The sequence below is a fragment of the Falco punctatus genome (genome assembly GCF_963210335.1).
Source record: "Falco punctatus genome assembly, chromosome: 3".
Taxonomy (NCBI): Eukaryota; Metazoa; Chordata; class Aves; order Falconiformes; family Falconidae; genus Falco; species Falco punctatus.
Window position 1 is genome coordinate 112144767 of NC_137582.1, and position 26409 is coordinate 112171175.

General features: G+C 43.5%; 1 protein-coding gene across 5 annotated transcripts in view; it reads right to left on the reverse strand.

Annotated features, from left to right (window-relative positions):
• Window positions 1–26409, reverse strand: part of UBIAD1 (UbiA prenyltransferase domain containing 1) — a 38676-nt gene that overhangs the window by 1537 nt on the left and 10730 nt on the right. Inside the window, exons 4-5 of one of the 5 annotated variants that reach the window (XM_080380946.1) lie at window positions 3327–3405; window positions 1051–1158 (exon numbers count right to left, since the gene is read on the reverse strand). In XM_080380946.1, the coding sequence (XP_080237072.1) occupies window positions 1051–1158; window positions 3327–3405 (187 nt within the window). The other 4 variants (XM_080380948.1, XM_080380949.1, XM_080380947.1 and 1 more) reach the window with 4 other exon arrangements.

Consider the following 26409-nt stretch of genomic DNA (forward strand, 5'->3'; position numbering starts at 1 on the left):
TTTTTTAACAGCTGTGCGCTAGCAAGGGAGAATACGTGTCTGGGAAGCATGCAACCCTTCAGTGCAGTTGCCCCAGCTCCTTTACCAACTATGCATATACATATATGTGGTGTTGCCTCCTAAAGCACTCCTGCTTTATTTTCTTCCCTTGCTGTTCTCGCTGAGCTAGAAACTGGCACTGAACTGAAAGTAATTTCCTTTCATTTTAAATAAATAATAATTTAACAATGTATGCTGCTGAATTCATTCTTGCATCAAAGGGGAGATGATTGCACTTCCCAGTCCGGAAAGACAGAGGGGAGGAAGACATGGCTTTATAATTAAATTTGCTTTTCCTCCTTTCATTGTGAATCTCATTAAAAGGGGGGGAAGGGGGAAAGAGTGAAAAAAAGGCAAAAGAGAAAAGCACACACAGAGACTTGTGTCTCAGCCCTAGGAAAAAGGAAAAACTCCCTTGTGTTTGTCTCTTGCTGCTACTTCCATATAACTACAAGGATAACATGGCTAAGGGGACCCTTTCAGTTCTGCGTGGGTGCCCAGCACAGCAAGAAAAAGTAGAGCCATTTCAGTTGCTGCTTGGGAGAAGAGCAGAGAGCTGAAACCTCTCAAAGTTGCCAGGGATTTTCTTTGACATCTCATACACATAATATGTGATTAGGGGCGCTATTCACATGTGGCAGAGGCAAAGTGCCACAGCAAAAGGTGTTTAGGGTTACTACACAATTCATCAGTTAGCTGCGCTGATGTGGCAGCTGCTCTCTGTCTGGGGGCTGTCTTATATAGCCAGGCTGATCAGAAGCCCCTCAATTCACACTCAAGTACAAATTACTTTGGCATTGAACCCCATTGTATTGTGACCTCTCTAAACCCAGGCACTGACATTTCTTGTTAGCTATGGCATAGCAGGGCTGTAGGAGCACCCTCATACCTCTGACCAGCCTCCCCAGGTTCTGATCCAGGTGTGCCCTGGGGCCGGGACCTTGGAAGTCTGCCTGAATCTTGCTGCTGCCTGCCCAAAGGGAACATCCTCAGGGGCTGGAGATTACTCACCTTTAGAGAAACTCACTGCATCAGGGAACATCAGGAAACACTCTTGTTCCATCAGTGCAAACAAGCACATTGCAACTCTCTCCATAATGAGGCTATGCTCACAGCCATCTTTCCCTGTGGAAAAATAAATGATTCAGCGTAAGGAGGCTTTGCTGAGTTTACTTTATGAGAATGACAAAAATGTTTTCCTTAATAAAAGAAAAGCTGTTTAAGCTATAGTACTTGGATATTGCCCAGGTTAACTCCTTCAGAACAACCTTTGATCCCTACTTAGGGTGATCTTTCTCATTGCCTGAGTGCTGCACAGGCTTACATTCTCTGCACTGTGTCCACACATGCATTAATCCCATGAATGGACATCCCTTGACCTTGCAGGCAGCTCGCTTTCAGCGTGGACTTTGGTTCAAGAATTGTCCAAATTCTGTGAATTTCTCTTCTCTGCTCCTTCTTCTTTAGTACAGGAAAGGTTTTTCTCTTTGCATCTTCACTATTTAGTATGGCATAAGGGGTGGAAGAAATCACCTTCAGCTTTCCTCACCATCTGCATCTGAATTGCTCCAGTGGGATTTGGGCTGCATTCCAAATTTTTCCATTTGTAGTGGATCTGGGACAGAGGGAGGACAAGCAAGCTGACCGTGACATGTCTGAGTGAGTAAGACTCCAGAGCAGCTAGCTTCTGGGACCTTACTGTTCTGGCTACTCTAGTTATGGCTGTCTAGGGCTGCTGAGCACCCTCCCTCATATAGTGCTTCGATTTACCTGACAATCTGCAGCATGGCCTACTAAAAACAAACAGCTCTCCTACAGGCAAAATTTAAACACAGGGAAATAATAAAAAATAGAAAAGTGGCATTACTGTGCATTATAAAATAATGAAACCAGTTTTTTCAATTTGTTTCCACCCCAGATAGTGTGGCAGTGATCAGCACTTTACAAAAGATGCTTCTTCCACATCCTGGCATATGTTATTACTGTTATTAATAGCAAGCCATTCCCAGGGGCAGCACTCTGTACAGGTACATTTATTTCCTTCACAGCCCTGTCACCCCCTTGCTGGTGCTCCAGCTCCCTACAGCACACCCCACTATGAGGCAAGGAAGGCAGATGGAAAGTTAGGTACCACCCTACCACACTCCAGACACAGTTCAGCCTCATTCTGTCACTCAGAATGTGCCTGTTGTTAGTTTTATATCATCATAATTGCATTACCTGTGTCTCGTACCACTGTTATTTCCCAGTTGTTACTCCTAAATCAAAACTGCCCTTTGGAGAGACAAATACTTGGACACTGCCTCCTTCCCTCTGAGCCAGGAGGAATGGGAGTGATCATCAACTTGCTACTTAGTAACAAGGCAAACTCTCCTAGTTTGTTTTTCTGTTTTCAAGTGCAGACTTACACTTTCTGCCCTCTGAACAGGATTTGACATGTCCCTTTCATGGGACACTATTTCTCAGGAGGGCTGCCATAAACAGGTACATGCTTGAGTGTTACTGTGACCACATCACCAGCCTTAGGTTCCCAGTTACTCCCTCACAGCAAGCCGTGGCATTCAGACATGTGAGCAAGTTTGCAACTGGGACTTAACAACATAACATGCAACAACTGAGCTGGAATAACCACCCTCTGGCCAGCCAAGGTGAGATAAAATGGACAAGCAAGTCAATGTGTGTCTCTGTTTCTCCACTTGTCCACTGTCTGTCTTACCTACCTCAACCACAAGCTCTCTGGGGAAGCGACAACGTCTCTCAGTATCTATAGAGCAGGAGCCTGCCCTTTGGGATTCCGTGTACTGTCACAGTAGAAATCACAGCGATAATCCAGCCTCAACTCCTGGCAAAACAAGAGCAAGGGAAGCATTTTCAGAGAAACTCCCCACCTTAGGGAGTTCTTAGACTGGATTCAAAATACACAAGGTACGTTCTCTCCTGAGACAGCCCTTGCGCTGAGCTCCCTCCTTTGCCTAATTTGTAGCAACTTCTGTGAGTCACATTTGCCTTTCCTAGGTGGCACGAAGCTCTGGGCAGTCACTGAAGTGCTACACCAACTCCCTGTCAGCAATGCAATCCAGAATTTGTGAAGCACTGGAAAAATCAATACAATTGGGAAGCTTAGCTCTTCTTTGCCTGCTGGCCATGTTCATCACCAGCACAAGGTAACAATGTAGAGCCATTCAATAACACAGCTCATTAGGCTTCTGACAACAGATGATGGAACTAAGGCCTCGAATCTACAGCCTCACGAGTCTGTCTGTGCAATTTCAGGCCGGGTATGTTACACTTAACAGCATGTGAGGAATGCATGTCTGGCAGAAGATCCAAAGGGAAATGCCCTGGGAAAATCATGCAGGAATTGCCCTGAGGGAACAAGACAGAATGCTCAGAAAAGCGCTTGGAAAATAGTTTACATGAAGCAGGTAGAGATGACCTAGAGGAGACAGTTTCTTTGGCTTCCCAATGTCAAGAAAGCAGACAGCACTCAGTTTTGTTAGGGAGACTCCAGAACAACCTCCTCTAGCTGGTCTGTTCGAGATTACAGCCTCTCTCCTTGCCCCTTGATCTTGACCTTAGACTTCTAGGGTGCTTCAAATACTAACAGTCAGTGAGAAACAAAGCCATAATGGACTGCCAGCATGCAGTTAGGGACACCCTGCAGCTGCGTTGAAGGAGTCTCACTAGCTGCAAGCTTAGAAGTGGTTTTGACATGGAGAAAGACCAGTCCTTGCAGCAGTCAGCAGAAGAAAACAAGTACCAGGACCTACAAGGCACAGCTCTCCTGGTGGGACCATCATGCCATAGAAAAGCCTGGAGGAATGAAAGTCACCAATAAAACAAGGAGTAAAATCCTAATGCCTTTGAAGTCAGTGACCAACCTACCATTCAATTTAATGAGCTGTGGGACTTTACCCACATCCTCTCTACACACCCACCCTTTATAACGCTATAAGAAGGCAGATGTGATATGGAAGCAAGAGCAAAGCTTCTAGCTGTTGCAGCCAAAAGGAAACATTTTGATCATTAACTCGTTTAACAGTCTTTTACCTAGCGCAAGCTAGAAAACTGACCATCTCTGCGACAAGCCTACCCACCTAAGATATCATACACTTTTTGGAAAGACTCCTGGATTCAAAGACTTCTACTAACAGACAACCCACAACAACCCTAGACAAGCTTTTCCAATACCCAATTATTGCATTGTTTAAATTTTATTTCCAGCCTAAGTGAGTCAGACTAAACGCACTTCCAGCTATGCGGTCTCCAGGCACTGGATCTCACTGTGGCCACTGTCTGCTAGATTAATGAGCCTTCTATTATCAGAAATCTTTTCCTTGTACTTAAAGACTGTAATCAAGTCACCTCTTTAGCTTCCTTTGTATAAACCAGATGCAACTTCTTGGCACTGTCACATTTCACAGAGTTGCATAAAGATAAATATACACAAGTTGTGACTCTACCATGATGGAAAACAGAATTTCCAGAAGTGCAGTCATTATGCTGTTCACTGGATTTATCTGCATTGGACATAAAATTTTGATAAAAATTCACTGGCTTGAGCAGCTATTCCTTTGCTGCTAGCCAGGTAAGTCAGAACGATTTCAATTGAAGAGCACAGAAGTGTGTAAATGTTCATGTTGACTCCTCTTAGTGCTTGTGCGTGCAGCCTCAAATTACTTAAAAACCTCTGGACCAGCAAAATGCACCTGCTTAAGTATTTGGAAAAAGAAGTATCAAGGGCAAACTAAGGTTTCCCCTGTCATTCTTCTGCTTCAAACAGGAGTGGCAATATGATTTTGGCAGAACATGCAAACTCAGTGCCCACAACAGGTTCATATTTTCAACAGAGCTCAGCACCTGGGTGAATCCAGGCTACTCTTTGGAAAATCATGCATTAACAAGTTGAAATCATACAGTTTAATCATAGTGCTTGTTTGCAATATGCAGCCTGCTATTCCATTCTCAGTCCAGCTCTTTGACTGTTGCCACAGTTTTCAGTTAGTTATTCACATTTTCCCCTTGACATCTTTTAGGAATGTGGTGACTTAATTCTCTTCTCCCTCCACTTCATAAGAGCTCATAAAGCAGCACAATGGGCAAAAGATCTGAAATACATTAACAAATATAGTAATGCAGCTGAACCAGAAGAATCAGAAATAACTCAGTTTGGTTCTTGCCTGGCCGGTCCTGGCTTTCTTATTCTCTACACAAACATACTTCCCTCAGCTGGAAATCAGCATTCCTTTCAAATGTTTTCACACTCTAAAATTGTTTCTAAATGTGCATATTAGGTGTGGAACAACTTACTAAGTCAATCTATGCAGCTAACATTCATCTCAGCAAAAGCCTATTATACTTAAAATGCCTTCTCTTTCACTTCTCAGGACCATAAAACTGAGAAGCACTAATGAAACCAGCATGCTGACACTTTACCTGGAACTAGAAAGATCAGGGTGTCAAAGACAGGAAAAAAAACATACATCTTAGTTGGAGAGGCACATTTGTGCAAGAGTCATTTGTGCAAGTTTAGCAAGACCTTATGCCCTTCTCAGCTGCTCAAACAGCAATATAACATTTCCCTAGGAAAAGATGCAGAGATACTGCTTTGATTCAGCTTTGCACACCAGAAAATGTTTGGAGGGAGGACTGTGAAAACAGTATTTGCTTGATCTGAAAAAGAAAAAAAGTGGTGTTTTGAGGAAAGTTCTGAATATAACTGCACCCAAAAAACTTAAGTCTGTCATGCTGGGCCTCACCTGAGGGTCAGTTTGGAGAATCTAATAAACTCTGTGAATGACAGCAAGGTCTAACAGGGACACTTTGGGTTTCCAGGACAATTCTGATGGTGACAGAGCAGGTCACCTTCAGTGTGCAAGGAAGATGACAGCGCTCCAACCTTTGCCAAGGCATTTTGTTTTTTCACACCCCTCACTGGTATGGCTATCTGGTAAAACATTACCTTTAGATCTGGGGCAGAACACTGATTTTCAACTGCCTGTCAAGGACACAGAACTATGATAGCCAGGAGTTTGTTTGAAAGCACTCAGCTGCAAAATGAGAAGGGGGGACGATGACGTACGTATGTTAATTTTAGGCATTAGTTTAATCCATATCTGAGACAGAATTGACTCACACAGAGCACTGACCAGGGAGGAAGGAGCCAGTAGCCCTTGTCCTGCCCACTTACCAACATACAAACTTCCAACAGTGAAAGGGCTTTGGTCAAGCTATGCAATGTGTGAAGTCCCATCAGGAAATGTCTGGCAGGTTTAAACGTGTTCCTGGATTGTAACTGTCAAGCAAGGAGTAAAGAGATTTTAGCAATTTAGTTTGGGCAGAGAAGCAAGAAAGCAGGTTTCAAAAGGGTTTGGACAGTTGAAAGGTAGGTAGGTGTGCTTGGGACACTTTCAGGATGCTAGGGACTGGGCTGGGGGTATGTTCCAGGCTGGATATGCACATATTGGGGACTGGGGACTGCTGGTGGGCTGCTGTCTCTGTGGTAGCAATAAGACAGTCTGAACTGCCTAGCTGGCAGCCCCCATCATCAAGGGGAGCACAGGATGCTCCCTGGGACATACAGCACCAGAACCACATGTATCCCGCTCAGATCAGTGCAGGTATTCCAGGGGAGAGAAGGGTTTTAGGAAGAGCTTTAGTCCATGCCACTGCATTGCAGTAAGTATGCAGAAACCCAGCAACCCCAACAGAGGAAGAAATGAATTTGTCTGGCCCCAGCCCAGTCCCATCCAACTTTCCCCAAAACTGCAGCTCAGAAATCCAGTCTAGCTGGTAAGCCTCTCCTTTCCTCCTGTCCTCTTTCTACCTACATGTTTTCCAGGGATGGTGTAACAGGGGCAGAGAATAAATCAGGTGCTATATCAGAGTATTCTATCCCTGACTGTGTAAAGAGCAGCTTTTGTGACTTCCTGATGTGATTTACCATACAATGACAACCTTTAATGTCCACCGGTGTTATAATCTACTTTATCTTAATACAATCTTCCCCTGCTGAACCCTCCAGAGTCTGAACAGCTATTTTCAATGGAGGTTTTTTTATTATTATGACTTGATACTGTGATTACTGTCGCACTCCTGCTCTTTGTAGAAGGGGAAATTAATAAGTTTTTTCTTAAGCACTTTGCACCAGAGCTGAATACCAATCAGCCCCCAAGCTGGGTTCCTGTGCCTGCTGGAGTCAGTTATGAACCTTTGCTCTGACTTTCCAAGACACAGCAGTTTTCAGATCAACAGCATATCAGCACATACGGCCCTGTTCCACTTCCTATAGACTCTTGCTGTGGGGAGAAAAAGTGACAGGCACTGAGGGGGGGAATATGTGGCCTTTCCTCTACTCTTTTGTGGCTGTCCCATTTGTAGTTATCTCCACAGGAATGTCCCTATATCAGGGCATTTGGACTTACCATGCTTTGGAAAGGAGGGTTAAAGCACTGCCATTTATACAACTTATCCTTCCCCTTTGCCATCCTTGCTTAGCCTCCCCACCTCCTCTCGGAGCTCACTGCAGCTTCCTTTCTCTTCAGGAAATCATTGCACTAGGCTATACCACATCTCACTGCTCAAATAGTGACAATGTTGCGCTCTCCCTGCAGTGCCCAACACATTCCACTTGATGAGGGTCAGGCTGCAAAATCCTTACGAATTACTGAGCCCTGCCAGTTAAATTCTAACACAGGCGGAAGAGGTTTTGCCTCTGCACACAGAAGCTGTTCTTGTTCAGGATGGATACCGCTCAGTTCAATGCCTGGTCCTTTCCTTCCCCTTCTGCCCTCACTGGAAGAGTCAGAACCCTCTGCTGTCCTTTAACTATTCTGGTGAATAGCATGTTCTGCGTGTCCTGGTCTCCACAAGCTAGCAGTGACCCACTCCAGAGCATTTGTATAAACAAGCCATGAAAGTAGGGCTTACGCTCAAGATGCCACTTCTACCATGATTATGTCTATTTCTTCCACTACTAAGGGTGTGTTTGGTCTGTCACTGAAGTATTTCACTGCTAAAGATGGCTGGCTGGCACAATTCCCCAGTAGGACACCGCAATGATTGAAAGACAGTCATTGCATGTGTGCCTTGGGTTAGGCTGTTCCCACTTCGCACCTTATCTTATTGCTAGCTACGATACAAAAAGCTTTCCTTCTGCTGTGTAGCATTTCACACCTTATTTGGACAAGTATAATGAGCACATAAGGATGAGGATATGAAGGGGAATACACTTGGGCTCTCATTTTTTAGTTTTTTCCTTCTCAACATAGGCCTCAAAGGCATAAGCTGGGTCCTACAACGGCAGATGCACATGGAACAGATGTTCAACTCTGAAGGCTTTCACAAAATAGATACCCAGCCTGCCTAAACGCAACCAGCCTAAACAAAACTTCCCAGCTCCCTCTAAAAAAATACCTATGGTACAAAAGTCTAGATTCCACTAGCTGTAAAATCCTACAGGAAGAGATCAGGGCACAATCTGGGCATTGCCTGTGCCTAGGCTCTTGGGGATGATATTATAGCCTTTCTCTGTCCCTTTCTGGTTCTTTCAGGACTACCGAGCCCTCATTTCCCAGCTAGCTGACTGCTAAGGCTGCAGCATAAGCACTGGCTGCGTGAGCAGCCAGGCTCAGAGCCCAAGCTGCAGAGCTAGTGCCAGTATTGATCAGGAAAACTGAAAAAAGTAAAAAAACTCTCAGTAATTACTCAACTTGATGGATGCCAGTAGGTTTGTTTGCTTCCTGCAAAGATGCCAATAGCCTAATGGAGCAAACATTGCCATTACGAAATAAAACCATACAGGTAATTAAAAAACTCCTGGTAGAACTACAAACAAGAACATTATCTATTAACTGTTTCAGGGGAGCAAGAGGGAATGGGTACTGAAGATTCTGCTTCATTTGAGGGGGGATAAGAGCTGAGCCAGTAAGGAATGACATACAGTTCAACATCATCCTCTTTTCTGCCACAAAATATCCCCTTGGATATCATAGCATTCTTAAAGATCTCAGCTGAAATTAGGGCCCTTCTGCACTGTGTGTTTGTTCTATATCAACACCTCAAGAGACTTTATCTAAAAAGAGAGAAAAAATGGGGAGGAAAGGATTGTCCTATTTTGAAAGAAGAAGTAGAGACACAGGAGTTGCCCTCTGTCTCACCAGTCACTTCCAGAAGTCACACCAGTCACACCAGAAGCGCACAGAAACCTGCTTTCCTAATGTCTAATCCAATGCCCTGCCAGCTCAAGAGTGAAGCGGAGGCCTCATCTGAGCACGCTGACAGATAAACTCTTGGAGAGAAAGTAGATGGCAGTAGTCAGGGACAGGCTTTGCTGGCTATCTCAGATTTATCTGACTTGGAGTTATGAGGGAGAGGAGGAGCAGTTATGGAATAAACAGTCTAAAACTGTGGGCTAAGCACAAGGTTCAGAGGGGATCTTGCACCATCTCCTCTACTGCACACACTAGTAGCAAAGAGCCCGCTCACAAGCAAGCCTAGAAAATACAGAAGAGGGAAAGTGCACAAGGTGAGAGACAAACTACTAGAGTCCCCTGTTGCAATGGCCTGTGGGTGGTTTCAGATTCCCTTTTTTTATGGTTAGAACTAGCAGCCAAAGAGGCAGCTGAAGAATTAAACAAACTTTCTGGCAAGCTGATAGTTCATTGAGTATGTAACCTAGCGGCATGCAATGCAGCTGGTACAGAATAGGGGACACAGCAAAGGCTCTGCAGAGAAGGAATACTCTGCCTGGGGTGCCCCAGCAGCACAACACGCTGGCTCTGAATGGCTCAGCGAGGACAAGGCAGGCTGCCCGGATCACAATTCTTAGGATATTCATAACTGGAGTAATATCCTTTCTTTCTACAAGGGCTTTTCTCCAGAAGCAATGACTCTCCAGGTGCCTTGCAGAGTACATCAGACACCTTTTTGCTCATTACTGATACACAGTCTCCACCTTAATAAGCCTCTGACACTGGTCCACTGATAGGGGTAGGAAGCAGGGAGCGACAAATCCTATTTAAATATATTAAGCCACACCAGTGGCTGACAGCATAATAGCTTCATACAGCTCTCACTGAAGCCAGAAAAACCTAAGTACAGGCTTTAATGAGACTTTGGTTTGGCTGGGAAGTCACAGATTTCTGACAACTCTTTGCTAATATATTGTAAATAACTCAGATTTCCTTCCTCTAGTGTACCTGAAAAATATCATCTTCCCATCAAGGATCACAAACAAGCAACTGTGACCTTCATGTGCATCAATATTAAAGGGCAACTGCTCTGGCCAGAAGCTTAAGAGGAGATTTTGGAAGAAAGGTCGAACACCTATGCCACATACAGCACAGATTAGACAAGATTTAAGTTAGAAAGCAGCATTCAGTGGCTAAGGGGGCACAGCTACATCCTGCTATTCCTTCTGTCAACAATCAGTTGGGAGGCTTTGGCTGACCTTTCTCTGCCTCAGTTTCCCCTCAATCACAGAGCAATTAATTTGTTAATGCTTCTGCAGCATTAAGGTTTAACAGACAGTACAATGGGCATGTGAGCTATTTCTTTGCCAGACACAGACCCTGATGCAAATTACTGACATGAGCATAGATCACAACAAAATGTGAGACTGGATAAGTAATGGGAAGAGGCAGAGATATACAGATTAAAGCTTCGTCAGTTGAGTGACTCACTAGAATCATAGTAGTCACTAGGGCTTAAGCATGGTTTATTTATAGCTGCTGTTAAACACAAAGTTGCTAGATCTCAGAATGACAGCTGGGAGAGGGAATGTGGATATTTTATCATTTTACCTCTGGGGAATGTTTCTTGCTCACAGGAAGTGATAATTAAGTCAACAATTAAAGCCATAAAGATTCTCAAAACATAAACAATGGTGCATTGTATCTGACCTCTTCTGCCTTGCTTACAGAGCGCAGAAGTGATCTTGCTGATCTAAGAAACTTAACTATCTGGTACATGGAAGTCATAGCCAAACAAACCTGGGTAGGGGGAAGAAATCAGAAAAGCAGCCAGGCTGTCCTGGAGAGATAGGGATGTGCAGGGACTATACCACCTTTGAATCAGATCACCTGGGCCCCAATCATCTTTGGAGGCTTTGACATTACAAAAAACTGTAATTACTTTTTCAGATTGGACATCAAGAGGGATAGCATGAAACTACCCTGATGTAAGCAATTCCTTCCAATATTGCTCCTTCAAGCTTAGGAAACAGCTGCAATAGGCAGTACCAGTCAGCCTTGGGAGCTAGAAAACACAGCACTGCAGGGCCTGTCCAGCCAGCAGCCTCAAATGAAATAATACCATTCATATTCTTTACGACCAAGAGCTCTCTCTCATCTACCACTACAAAAAAACAGCAGAATCCTTTACCTCTACACAACAGGTAACAAATATTTATCGTTTATAAAAGCATCACTAAAGAAAACATTAAGCACAGGGAAGAAAAAGGCAGAATTTCTCCTAATAGTCTTTTTCATGACAAAGCAGCCTTATCGGTGGATAGGAAAATTTCCAAGGCAGCTTGTATCCTAAAACATGTGGGAATAACATCTCTCAATGACTTTTCTCCAACACAAAAGGGTTTTTAACAACAGTGTTGACAGAATCTGAAGCTGGAACTCCAGATTTTCAGCTTTGACAATGGAATTATTGCACATTATTCTTTCTAAGTAAATTAAACCCATTAATCATCATAATTAGTAACGCTCTGTGTCAGTGTACTGACACAGTATGGTAACAGAGTTAGTCATGATACTGTGCTATTAAGAAACTAAAGAATGATACTACAGCCACTACATGCTGCTGGCTGGCTGTGGAGGAGTATGTTAACATCCAAGGCTTAAGAAGGACTCCAACTTCAAAGAGATACGAGAGCAGCAAGAGATACCATCTCTCCAATGCTGGCTTTAAAGCCCAGGGGATGATGAAAGATAGCAGAAGAGAAGAAATTCTTCCTTAGCATGATTCTGCCTGAGCCGGTTCAAGCATGGCAGAAGTTATCTGGGCCCATGAGGTTTCCCTCTTGATTTATACCTAGAAAAGTCAATATCATCTCAGCATAAAGACAGCTCCAGTCTCATATCCAGGGATGGGATGGGTTGCATGTGGAGTCCATCAGGATGCTGAGCTTTGGCATAATTGCCCCAGTGCTGCTCTCATCAACATTTCATCACCGTGTATACTGGAACTGCATTAATAATGTGGTTACCAAATACCAACGATCTATCCATTAATAAATGAATGGGAGATCTCTATAAACATTTATCATGATGCAAGCGCCTTACGCCACCCCCCTAACATGTAATACTCAGACACTAGATACGTGTTGAGCCTTTACAATCTATTTATGAAGTACCTTAATCTGGTTGTAGTGCACTTACATTTGTTTGAATTTAGCTACATGCATAGGCAGAGGGTAGCCTATGTGCTAGGTACAGTATAACCACAGGATAAAAGACCCTGATGATCCCTGCCCCAAAGAGCTTACTAGCCAGGTCAATCACAACAAATAACTTTCTCAACAAGTTTTTCTTCCTTCTTTTGCAAAATGTCTCTGGAGAAAGGGGAATTTTTTCTTACCCAACAGATTTGTTACTTCAAATTGGTTACCAAAATGTTTCACTAATTTCATTTTCTATACCACTCAACAGTCAGGCTAGGTTGCTTAGATACAATTGTCATTTGGAATTATTTTTGCTCTATGACTCGACAAATGATTGAGTTCCTTGATTGATTCTGATGTTGATGCTGACAGAAATGGAATTTAAAATTTCCTTCCCTGCTGCATAGTACGATTGGATGGTATGAATGCTATAGAAAGTGAACACAAAGGAATCAATCTAGACACCTCCCTCACACAGAAAGTATGTTCCTTCCAGTGATGTCAGTGAGCCAACTTGCCTGTGTTGTGAGAAAGACTGAAACAAACTGATGCAAACAGATTCATCCTTTTATTCTGATGTGCATGCGCCTGTATAGACAATGTGCCCACATATGCCTGTACTTGATAAGATACCATTGTCCTGTACTAATTGTCTTTGCCAGTCATACTTCCACAATGTGCTCTTAGAACAGGTGCCCAAACTATCCACAAATACAGCATACAGCAGATCCTCAAAGGACAATGCATCTCACTGAACTGCAGCTTCAATCTTCACCCCAAAGCAACAGCTCTCAGCCTCATGCTTCCTCATCCCCCATTCTCTAGTACTCTACATCTTTCCCCCCCACACGTTTGCCACTCCCCTCACATCAGCTTTTTCTGAAACAGCCAGCTTAGTCAGTAACACAGCACCTGGCTCTTCCAAGTCAAGTATTTCTTATGTTGTGAGCTCCACCTAGTGATGTAACTGAAGCCTTATCTCTAGGCAATCTTGACACTGCAGGGTATTTTGTGCTGGACACAAGGGATCTGGGATTGAGCAGCACTGGGAAAAAGCGCCTTTCTGCCTGCTGGAATTTCTCTGACAACATCAGTAACTGCAGTGTATCAACATCAAAGAGTTGCTGTGGGCATAGGCCACGCAGTCAGCTGGGGAGCTAGGTAGAAAGCTAGAGGAAAACAGGGTGAAACAGCCCAGTAGCTTCAAAGAGGACTGCCTTCATATTCATCATAGGCAGGTCCTGGCAATTCTCTGCCGTGAGACAGATCTCCCACCCCAGTTCCCTACTGCAGCTGTCAGTAGCTAATCCTTTTTTGAATGGTGCCTTTTCAGCAGTCACGCTGAGGGCTGGACTCCTGATGTTGCAGAATGCTACCTTCGGATTTGGTTGAACCACACAGACTGCACAGCCTGAGAGAAACTTCTAATCATCTTCCGTAGTAGCAGAGCACTTGGGCTTCCTATGATGCCAGCACAAAGCTTTTCATCAGTACTTGTTCAAATTGAGCAACAGAGGCCAACAAAAAGATGCCAGAGAAGAACAGAGCAGTTTTTCCACCTGCATATCTGGCTACCGTTGTAACTGCATGTAACACTGATGTGCAAAGCACAGCATCATGGGCAAGAGGACAATTCCAGCAAGACTAGGATCTGATGGAAGCTCTCAAACTGTTGTGGGGGCCACCCCATTTCTCTGTGGGGCCAATGCAGCACCAAGCTGCATGCCTGCACAGAAGCAAAGCCACAGTTTTCTCACTCAAAGACAAGTTTCTTCAGCTGTGACTTCTCTCTTCCTAGAGGTTCTATCAAGTATACTGCAAAATATCTTCATTCTTCTAATCGGATGTGCTGAAAAAGTTTCACACTAGAAGAATGCTAAGTGTTTTATTAGCCTCTAGAGCTCTCTCAGTACAGTATACTCACAGCACTCTTTAGAGCAACTGGAGAACTTCAGGCTCTTAGCAGAGAGAAAACATTGCCTATGGAAGAAATGGGCATAAGATCTTACCACTTGACCAAAATACCCATAATACCAACCAAATACCCATACCAACCACTAAACTTCACTGTGTTTTAGAGACAGTGAAGATGGATAGGTCTTGAGGTAGTATTTATGGAGGGAGCACATGCAAAGATGGTATGGAGGTTAGGCAAAGGAACGAGGACCCTTTATGGTCCTCAGATCTTTCCAATTCTAGGCACAGCATCTCTGGACACATAACCAAGGAAGTCCCCAGCATACTTCTCTCTCATTGCCTGCTCCAAAAGTATGTGCTGCTGTATCATATTCCATTCTGATTTTTGACCTTTTGCCCCCATGCACTACTAACAAGCTGGCATTGAGGCTGACACACTTTTGGAATCACAGGCAAAGCTCTGAAGATCAAGGAGGATTAGATTCCCAGCAGGGGATGAAATACAGCTACTTGGAGTAGGACAGACCTTTCTTGTAAGCCTGCAAATCTTCAAATTGCCTCCTTTCCTCAGTGGCCCTTCTCCACTAAACATTCACCCTGCAGTTTCCATTGACTTATCCTGTACTGCTTGGTTGTCTCTCCTTTCTTTTTTTAAACCTTCTAGGCAGATTTTTGGGGGATAGTGGGCTTTATCTCCTACCTAATCCCCCGTTAGCACCACAGAGTATAGGTCATGCAATATAAAATAGGCTGTGCCATGTCTCTGTGTTCCTGGGAACCATGTGGCTGCCTAAGGCTGTTGGCCAGGTCCCAGTCCATCAAACAGACTCATTTCTAAGCACAGACTTCAAGCGAGATCTGGCTCAGACCCCTTTACAGTGACAACAGTAATATAAGAATGCAGACCCAAAAAGAAAAGCACATTATGCATCCTCCAGCTGCTCTCCCCAGGTCTCTTCCTCTTTGGGAGACTGGCAAACTTGGTTTCCTGGAGACACTTTACCAGGCCATCAGCAGAGAATAAGGGGCACAAATCAGATTATTTATTGCAAACTGAAATCACAGAGGTTCCACAATAAATTGGAGTGCAATCTTGTTTACCCACTGTATCCCATTTTTGCTTTGGAGTAACAATTTCACAGTCAAATCCGTTGTCTAATATTTAAAACATCCACTCTCTCCCTTCCTTCTGTCAAGGGAGACCAGAACACTGAGACAAAAACTTCAATAGATTCTTAGACTCCAGAAAAATAATACAAACCCAAACCAGATAGTTTCTTAATTTCAAAAGATAATAATTTACCAAGATATTCTCAGGCAAGAGAAATATATCTATATCTCTCTCTATCTACAGCATTTAGGATTTCATCCCTCATTTTCGTAAAATTCATGAAAGATTTATGAGTTATTCAGCTACTCTGAGTTCCTGGTATATTGCTAATAAACCTTTCCCTTATTCCTATTGTTACATCTCATCAGCCCTTCAGCTATTTTAGGCTTTTGAAGCATATAAAGGTTCTTTTTTGTTGAAGTATTTTAATATCTGCTTCTCCAAGATGAACAAGTTTTGCTATTCCATCAAATCCATCATTTTTCACTCTCCCATCATAACTTAGAAGCCAGGCAGATGACATATTAATCCCTTGTTAAGACAGGAGTGGAGTTAGATGAGAGGAACCTCTGAAACCAGATAATGAATCTCTACAAGTGCTCCAGCCCTTAAAGAATTAAGCAAACATAGCTTCTCCTGAAAGTAAATTCAGGACTCTTATCACAGCAAAGGGCATACTGATACACTGCCAGCATTCAGCTTTGCCAAATAAGTCTTCAAAAGACTTTGAGGACCCATCCAAGTATAAGCCTTGTGCAGCAAAAAGAATGCTGAATTTTTTATTCTAGTGACTGTTTCCCAAGAGACAGTTCTTTTCCTGGACCTACTTCCACGCCCTCCTTTCCTTTACCACAACTCATTCTCAATTCCTAAGCAATTTATACCATTAATTTCAAGGAAATCTTTCCACGACTGGTTGTACCACAAACTCCATCCTTGGCAGATCACAGGTTCTGTTCTTCTGCAGGCTTTCAGAGCTGAGAAATAGCACTTGGTTTTAAGTCCTACACACTTTCCAAAGGTGAGCTGGCATAAGAAGGACATAGTTGCCTGCATTCAGCCACAAGACATAATCATGATCAAGTCCACAATTGCTGCAGCACAAACAAACCAGTAGGCTACAACAAGGCTTTTACCTTCAGTCAGATTCTACTGTCCCTGCTGTTTGCCCTTCCTCCAGAGGTCAGACCACAGTACTCCTCCTCCATCCAACACACACACACCTTCCCCCCCTTCCTTAGGGCTATTTAACTACCTAGAGGGAACAAGCTACAGCTGCACATCATCCATGTCAATCAACTCACTGCCTTTGAGGCAAGGCCACAGCTGCATGTTATCAATGCTGATCAACCCACTGCCTTCATTCCTCTACATACAATGTTTAAGATATTTTCAAAAGAAGCCAAATAACAAATCAGAGAAACTCTTGTCATGGTTTCCCCAGGAAAGAAAATAAGTTAACCCCATGAAACCCACTCTATTACTCAGGACCTAGATTTTGCAGTTTAAGCTCCCAGCTCTACCTGCCTTATCTTCAAGGTCTCCTCCAGGCTATGGTCTGAAGAAACTGATGCCTAAGTGCTGTCCAAGGTCCAGGAACACAGCTGCTCTGCCTTAATTACAGAGACACAGAGACATCCTCCTTGCCAGAACTAATACAGAGATATATGCAGCTTCTGCAAGAGGCTTCAGTTTGAGCAGATTCTCCAGGGCACACGGTGGATGAGGCCTTTAGATTTTAATCCTTTTGCTTTTTCATCTTTTTTTCTTCACAGTCTTATCATGCACTGCAGAGTTTCCAGTGACTAAGCCCACAGGAGGAGATAAAACTCCCCTGTAGACAAGAGCAGAACAAAAGAAAGGAAGTCCTGATTCAGCCTCTTGTCAGCAAGTCTTTCCCAGAACCAGGCCTGGACAGATCACCTAGAAAAACATCTAAACTTCCATCTTAATTACTGATGAAGCTTTCATCACAACAGTATCTACATCCCTCAGAGTCTTAACAGATGTGTCATGACAATACTCTGGCCAAATGATACAATTATCCCCAATATACAGGTGAGGAACGGATACCAGGAAAGGGAAGTATCTGATCCACTATCAGACACAAAACCTGCTACTGAGCAAAGAATTTAACATGAGCCTGCAAGCTGCAGACTAATGCCTTAACCACTAGCTACTTCTATAATTTACCTCCTAAACATAAAACTCAGTATGAAGCAAGTCTTGTTCTCCCTCGGTAACACTTTGCCCCTCTTCCCAGGACAGATCACTGCAGCGGGCACAGACTTGCACTGAGTTTTACTATTTGAGGCTCTCAGCGCTGAGAATCCTCTCCCACAACGTATCAGTGTAGTTTCTACTTGGGGTAGCAACACTGAAAGCATCAGCCAAGCAGACCATCCATCGTTATGGATTGATTTCACAGCCTCATAATTCCTGTCTTTTCTGCATGCAAGTGATCCAGTCTGGGGCCATCCAAATATATTTATGCATTTTGAGGCAGCACACCTGTATGTCAGAGTATGTAGGCATAGCTCAATCTGCTCATTGATCTTCCTGTCTGATGTTCATGTGACACAGGCATAGCAGGAGTTCATGAAAACGGGGAGAGTCTAAGCAGAACACAGCCTGAGGATTAAGGAGGCAGCTTTCCACAAGCTTGTCAGAAATCATGAGAATTAAGAATGCTTGGGATTTCAATTTCTTTTTATTCAGAGAGCATTCTGTTCTTAACTACAGTTGGCAGCCACAGTGGCCACCTTATTTGGCTTTGTCAGGGTTGAATTCAATTACATTCAGAAGGGGAAACAACATACCTTAAGTCCAAATCACCTCGGACACACGTCCAAATCAACTCTGCGCAGCTGCTTCCTTTGTGAGGGGTTCCAAGGAATAGAACAGTGTAGTGGCAAACTGAGGCTTAGAGACTTCTCAGTACATTTTGTCAAAGAATCATCCTTTACTGCTCTCCTTACCTCTAGCCCATCTTCCCATCCCCATGAAATGAACAAACAAAGTAAAGGACCAGCAAATAGTTTAACTTTCTGGTTCCTATATCTGCGACACCACCGATTCACTGTGTGGCCTCAAGCAGGCTGCTTCAGCACATTGCTCCTAAGTTTCCCCGCTGGCTAAGTGGAGATGTGTAGTAAAGCTGAGAGGCTGCAGGCAAGCCGTTATCCTCCACTGGAGAGAATCAGAACCAGTCAACCCATGCATTACAAGTGCATTTATGCTCGCATTAGAGATATTCTCCTGGGTGTTTTAAGAGCTGGAAGAACTGAATTTTACATCTCTTGCTACACAGCCACACCCTAGAAATACTGTTTTTACATTGTTATCAAGTCCTCCCAGTTAGATAACATACAAAGAAATACACTATGCATGAGACAGAGATCAAATCTGGGAGCTCTCAGCTGCTTTTCTTCAGGGCACCGTGGTACTTCCTTTCCAGCATTTAAACATAGTCACAGCACAGGTTGTCTCTGCCTGAATCCAGGATTTTACTGAGCACCTGTGAAAATATTTATTAAAGCTGAATCTTGGGAAAGACTATATCTCAACTTTTTGTATCTCAGCCTTTTGTATCTCAAAAAGGTATGTCCCACACTGTTTCATTCTGGATGCTACTTTCTTCTTTCATCACAGATTATGCACAGTAAAACTTTGGAAAGCCTGTCTCTGCTCACTGCCCACCAGCGTATCAGATACCTCTAGTATGTGATCTCTGAAACAACCACTATCAGACAAGTCTCATAGTGCATCCAACCCAGCTGTAATTTCAAAGCATGCAAATAGAGAAGACAACCTTTACTACAGCAGTCTGGAAATTGTGAAGAATCTGGGTCCCTTTCTTGCTAAGCAGACTGTAACTCTTTACACCTCTTGGTAGCAATAAGATCTCGCTAATACAAAGAAAGGCACTGAAAGTTTAAGGACCTTTGTAGAAAACATGAGGATAACACAACCTATAGGAGATAACCAGGACTTGCCGTGTAGGAATTCTCCTAAAAAATGTAAATTTGAGAATTGGGACCTCTAGGTTATAGAGGCAGCTATATAGAGGCTACCTAAGCAGCTAAAGAACTAGCAGAGTTCAGCTCTGGGGGCATTTGAGGTCTGGCCTATTCCCCTGACTCACCGCTGTAGTCATCAGCCTGTCAGAAGGAGGAACGTTTAATTATTCTTTTCCAAAACTTTCCAACACAACTAAAACCTTGACACATTGAGATGGAAAAAAAAAAGAACCTGCACCAAATCTTTAGAGAGAAAACATGAAACAAATTTAGTGTCACTCTCTATATAGCATTTTCCTTTATTCCCCTTTCGACAGCCCTGGGAGCTGCTGGGATTTTAACCATTCAGCATACTGAAATGTAGACTGGAGGATGGGAGGGCATATGAAGCGCAACAGCAAGGAGAGGGAGGTTGACAAGAAAAGCAAGAAGGATGCAGGTGTTCTGAGTACACAGGGTTTATGGATGACTTACTCAGTATTACACCATCAATTATACTGATGCTGTCTCAGCTGGATTAACTCCTGGCAGACAGGAGGCAGTTTGGGAGATGGATTCACTTTTCTGTCAGTCATGATCAAGACCAGTGCTCCCCACTCATTCAAGCAGGTACATTTGCACTATGTTCTGCAGAGGAGTTACTGACAGCTTCACGAATTTCTGCAGGAGTCCAATGGCTATCTGCTGCGTGCCTACCTAACTTTTTTGGCAGGTCAGTGTAGGGAAGCCAGCACCACTGGTTCAGCCTCAGTGCCACAACACCGCTGCTGCTCTGGCACCAACTCTTCATGCTCAGTGAGCATAACTGCAGACCACCCCCTATCTCAAGAGGAAGATGAGGGCTCAAGTCTTTCAATTGTTTCCAACAGCTACCCAGAATCCACTGCACTGGGAGATGAGCAGCCTCCCTGCTGACTACAAAGTGCTTTAAGGCCTCTGGAGGGAAGGATTCCCATGGGGCATAGTGTTTATCACAAGCACAGCATCACACACAACATGAGTCATCACACACCGATGTCACAGCCCTATAGTAAGTTCTTAAGCATACAGTACAAGAAGCAAAAAATTATGCCTGTCTCTTTCCTCTTCAGCCCTCCTAGCTGGTCCATGTCATCACTTGTGAAGAGATGTTTGTTCTTGTGGATTTCTGTTCCTGCCTCTGGATCTACAATAATCCCATAATTGTGATGCCAAGTAGCGCCTGAAGACAATTTTATCATAGTCTGTATAATGTGTAAATACCATTAAGTTAGACAGATTTTCTCATTAATTCTCCGTCCTGGTGACAAGCCAGGAATTAACACAATTGATTTTCCAGTCCTTGCTCATTATCAATCATCCAAGAACTTAGTCACATCTCATCTGTTCCACCTGGGTCCCAGCATTTATTTGTAGACTTCAACATATATTAAACTAATAAAAAACAATAGCCATAACAACCTTTGTGCTCAAAACCCAGACAAGAACAAACTATGTAAGTTCCTAACTCCTTTGGTGGGAAACTTCCCACTACGTACCACTGCCCTACAGAGAACAAGCAGTGGGCAGGTTAAGGAACAGCCTGCTGCACACTCTCCGTTGCACTACTACTTTCCGTCTTGCAAACAAGAGATACACCTCTGTGTAGCTCTCTAAAAACTTAAAGAAACAACAATTCATAGGGTGTTTGTTTCTGGGAGGTGTTCCATTTGAAGTTTATAGAAGCTGTATAGTGTTTGCAAGGAACCTGCACAATTCAACCAAAATTCTCCCCATTACTCCCCTCCAAAATGCTTTGGACTGCCACTTGTTTTCACTGACTGCAGTGGGAGTGCTGCCCTTCAGTCTCCCAGCAAGGGGAAAGACACATTATCTGACTAAACAGGTTAAGAGAAGGAAGTGAAAACCTGGGAAAAAATGGGTAAGGATGAAATGAGAATGCAGTAAATACAGCATAAAACTCTTCAGCTCTAGAACAGGCTCTGTAAGGCTGCAAATGGGGAGGAATCACAAGCAGTGTTGCCGAAGGGAATAATCTCAGTGCCCCACAGTTCCTGTGGTTCCCACCACATCTGTCCCACTGTCAGATCAAACAAGCAGAAGGCATGCTGGAATTCCCATGGCATGCTGGAATTTTGCACTCTTGAGCTTTCCTGATCTCCTTCGCTACCATCTCTTGGACCAGAAGTAGAACTCTGGCACATACAGAATTTTCTGCAGAGATCTACAGGTAAGGCAGATACTAAAATAGCAGTCTGGCAAATGCAAGCCCTCTGTTATGAAACAGATGTGCTTTCAGTCTACACAATCCTCAATGGGCCTCTGTAGAAAATGGAGACTCTTGCATAACATCTTATACTCTCATTCCCATATCCTCAGTCTCTCAAGTATTCTCTTGCTTGTTCCATATCATACTGCTCCATGGGATTATATCCTGTGTAAATCTACCCATTCATCTATCTGTAGCTCACCCAAGAAACAGAAAACCCAGAGAGCAAAACACTTTTTGCATAAACAAAAACAAGCAGACTACTGTAGACAATAAACAGTTTTGAATCCCCCTTACTGAGTGCATCTGTTCTTCTGGCATATGCATTCACAACGGGACTCATAGACCAAAACCATCTCTCTTCATCCATTGCAGGAAGACATGTTCACTCTGGCTATTACAGGCTGGTAATGATGAGCACTGAATGCTTTTGTTGTGCTAAGTTGTGGAGGCAAAGCTCTTCTTGACTCAGTAATCATTTTAAACTTTGTGAGACAAGTGCAAATTCAGATACTCGCTAGGATCAATATAATGAAGCAGGTGCCTTTTACCTGCATCTTCAATCACATCTTCAGTTTTTTTCTTGTAGATAGTTCTCAGTCCTGTCATGCAGTGCCGAGTTCCATAAATCAATCAAACACGAAAGAGTGGGGAGGAAAGAGGGAAGTCTCCTCCCAGGCATTTGAAGTGCACAGTTAGTCCCACAAGCTCTTTGCCTCACCCTAGAGGGCCTGTAAATAAATTTAGTCTTTTAAAGCCATCAGCTCTGTTTGGCTCATCTGGATCCAAAAAGTACTCGACACAGGCTCAGAGATGGAATTATCACTAGATAATAATAATCTTTATGGAAACTATTTAAGGGTAATTCTAATCTTTTTTATTAGGTGACTTCTGAAACTTCCAGTGCGGGGAGATGGTACAGGTTTGGAATACTAAGCAATAAGAGGTTAGAAGGGATATTTCAGTCTGGTGGCTGTTTCTCCAGATAATTGGATTCCTAATCCCTGAAAGGTTATGATCTCCGTTTACTCTGCTGGGACAGAAGGTGCCCAATTAAGTCTTTTAATGCATGATCCAGCGCAGGCTTCAGCCTTGCCTGCAAGAGACAGGTAACAATTTGCAAATAATCACAGCAGGGAAAAAAATAAAGATGTTGCAGATACAGGGAAGTCGGGCCCTGATAGATTAGCTTCTGTCCTGTGTTCCTCACTGGAACAGAGAGTGGGATATGCCTTTCTCCCAGCTGCTGTAAAACAACAGCTCACAACATCCACAAACACAAAGGATGATCAAGTCCATTCTCTAAAGTGTGCTGGCTGGCTGGCTTGTATGCAAGAGCCTGCTCCTGTCTAAACACAGCCGGATAAATACCTCTCCAGCCCAGATCTGGCAGCCTACCATGAAGTGCTCAAAGGGTAAGTTGTCTAGGTAGTATTGCTTCTGTGTTGTCAGCTTTTTTCAAGGTTATGGCACTGAAAGGCAGTATCATTAGCAGAAAAGCATGGGTAGTGGGGAGGTGTTCTATTCTTTACAGAGAACCCATATTAAATCACAAAATAATCTCTCAAGGACTGTGAAGTGTTTGGCTGCAGCACAGAGGAGCTTGTGAATACAGTGGAAGCAAGCTAGCTCTTGTAAAGCATCTTCACAAATGTGGAACAAAACACAGACAGCAAGGCAAATACACCACCCCCACCCCCATCTCAGCAGGAAATTAACAGGAAACACTGATGGTCTTAAATCTAGTCCTAAACAAACAAACAAAAAACCCCAAAAAACCAAAAACAGGAGCCAAAATGGTATGTAACGATCACTTCACAGAAGCTCATGAAGTTCTTAGTCCAGATTACATCTGGTGTCTTCTTGGTAGTATTACTACTATCAACAACCACTGAATGTTTCATGCAAGGACTCTACCAATGAATAAGGAGAAGCAATGTGTCTCTGGAAAAGAAAGCATTCTTAAGGAACTGCTTATTTCTGAGTGAGACACCAGACAAAGACTGGTGCCAAAAGAATAAAGATCATGGACATTCATACAAAATGATGTCACCTTTCAGGTACCTAAATTGGTTGCAGCAGCACAAGGAGCATCGCAAAAAGAAAATTCAACCCTCATGGTTCCCGGAGATAAATCAAATGCACTGGTTTGTTAATATGGGTAAGGCTTACTGTACACAAATGATTTTGTAAGTTAACTACACCTTTTGAGCAGCCAGGGATCTTGTCTGAATCCTCTCACACACCAGTGCTCTCTCATGGATGACATTTTGCTGGGTTTTTTCCAATTCACTGCAGACCACAAAGGTGTGCATGACATTAGGTAAAAAGAATTTCTAGGAAGTATGCTAACAGCCTGCATGAGAAAAATATGGAGACTTTTTAAGGTTATACTGAAAATAAACAAAAAAACTTGTCAGAAACCAAGAAACCAACTTTATCAATGGCTGAGTTAACTTCCCCTTACAACCTGACAAATACATCCATTCATGTGTAACTAGTTTTATAGCAGATTTCAGACTGGAACAGATTTTTATAGCCCAACCTTGAACTCTAGCAAGCACAGAATCCCAATTGGTGAGGCAATAACATAAGCTGCAGCATCAGCCGCAGAGCCCTGCTCCAGGACAAAGGACAGGGACTAACATTAGGTGAGGCAGTGAGCTAACAGGGCATCAGGGACAGGGGCTGAGCCCAGCGGATTGCTGACAGCCAGCTCCCTCATGATCAGAAGGACTCCTGATACATCCCAGCGTTAGTCAGCTCTTCCAGATCTAGGACTATACAAAGCTCTGCCAGATCCCCTCAGCTCTATGCTATTTGAAGTCTTGGTTCCCCACATACAGCTCTTCCAGCTCACTTCAGTCCTGCCTTAAACCCACATATACATGGTATTCTGCCCCTCTAGGATGTGAACAGTGAGCACTGATTGAAATTATATTCATGGGCGAGGCAACAAGCCAGGGGACTCTCTTCACTGTCACTCACTTGGCAATGACTAGAACAATTTATAGCAAATTGAAGTGTAAGGACTTGATAATGAAACTACTTCATTTCCAACTCTGATTCAGCTGCCACCTGTAAAACTGCAGCCAGGAATGGCCTCTGGAAATTCATTATAAGACCATTAGACTTCCACCAGGCACTGCCTTCACCTTTATGCCTTTACTTCTGTGCTCACCCACATCAGCTTTGTTATTGTAACTGACTTCTCCTCTAGCTGGTCCCTGAAATGATCAAGGACCACAGACTGATTTATTACCACAAGGACACAGGATAATGCAGCTGTCTGCTACTTTTACAGACAGGTGTCACGTGCAGAGTTCAAAGCTCCCAGCACTCAAATGTCCTTTGCTGCCCAAGTGGGCTCTCACCCCAGTAAAAGGGGAAGCAGTGCCTGCTGGAATACCGAAGTCTCTCTGGACAGCTGTTCCACATCAAGGACAAAAAATGGGGCACAGACTGCGTTTAGCCACTGACATTTTACAAATGCCTGTGCTAGTATTGTGAACAGCGCTCCTGCCAGCAGAGCCAGTTTCTGACATTCACACCTGGATTGGCACCATTTGATGGTGGCCCTTTCCATCAATGTCAGCCCCGTCCCCAAGGTGCTTTATGCTACTATTTCAGCCAAATAGTTCAAACCTACACAAGTTCCAAATGCAAAATTTCTATATGCAACTCCATAGCCTGACAATTCAGGTCAATTTTACTGTTGAAGCTTTTCCTTGGCAGACATAAATTGAATAGTCTATTTCCACTATTTCCATCACAGGACAGACATTTCTACTGCACTGCCTCTCTGGGACTCTATTCCCTGTCCCTTCCCCATACATAGACAGGGTTTCACAGAATTTCAGTTTTTCCCCCAAAACCGTTAGCAGGAGAGTGGTGACTAGGATGGTCAGGTTTTGAGTGTAAGAGAAAGAATCTACATCAAATTCAGTTTTCCCTAGAAACTACAAAGCCTTGCTGAAGCAAATGCTGAAAACATTTCTTCTCTTTAACTTGTCCTCCATAAGGTGCTTTTTACACAAGTCGGAATGCAACACATTCTCTCCCACACAAAAAAAGCATACAGATCTCTAGAAAACAACCATTTTTTTTTCTCCTGTAGGTTAGCTTGCTAGAGAGATTGATATTCTTCTTTTTATGTCTCAATCCTCAGGAGACATTCAGTGCTCCTAAATTACTTAGATACATTTCTTCACCATCTGGAGATGAGTTAACTCTCAACGGGAACGTGCATCACTTTCCTATGTGTACATCCATTCAACCCCTCCTGACTCATAGAAAGCAGAAACACCTTGGTGCTGCTGCCTTCAGCCCAGTACCCTTCTGTCAATAGACGTATCTCGCACATCTCATCTACTAACCAGAGGCTGCAGAAATGGACAGAGGAATTTAGGACTTGGCTGTTTCTGTCCATGAACATTGTTCAAAACTGGAGATTCCTATGCACACAAACGCACTAGGAACAGACCAATTTCCTGCTTAATGGTTTCCCAGGACATAGCTCTGCAGAAGACAAAGAGTAGGCCAGTAGACAAATAAATAGGACTTGTAACGTCAGAATGCATATGCCAAGTTCACACACTGGGGCAAGTTACCTCCTTTCTGCAAATCCCGGGCTTTTCAGTCATAAGAGTCACACCATCACCTTTGTGAAAATGCTGAATAC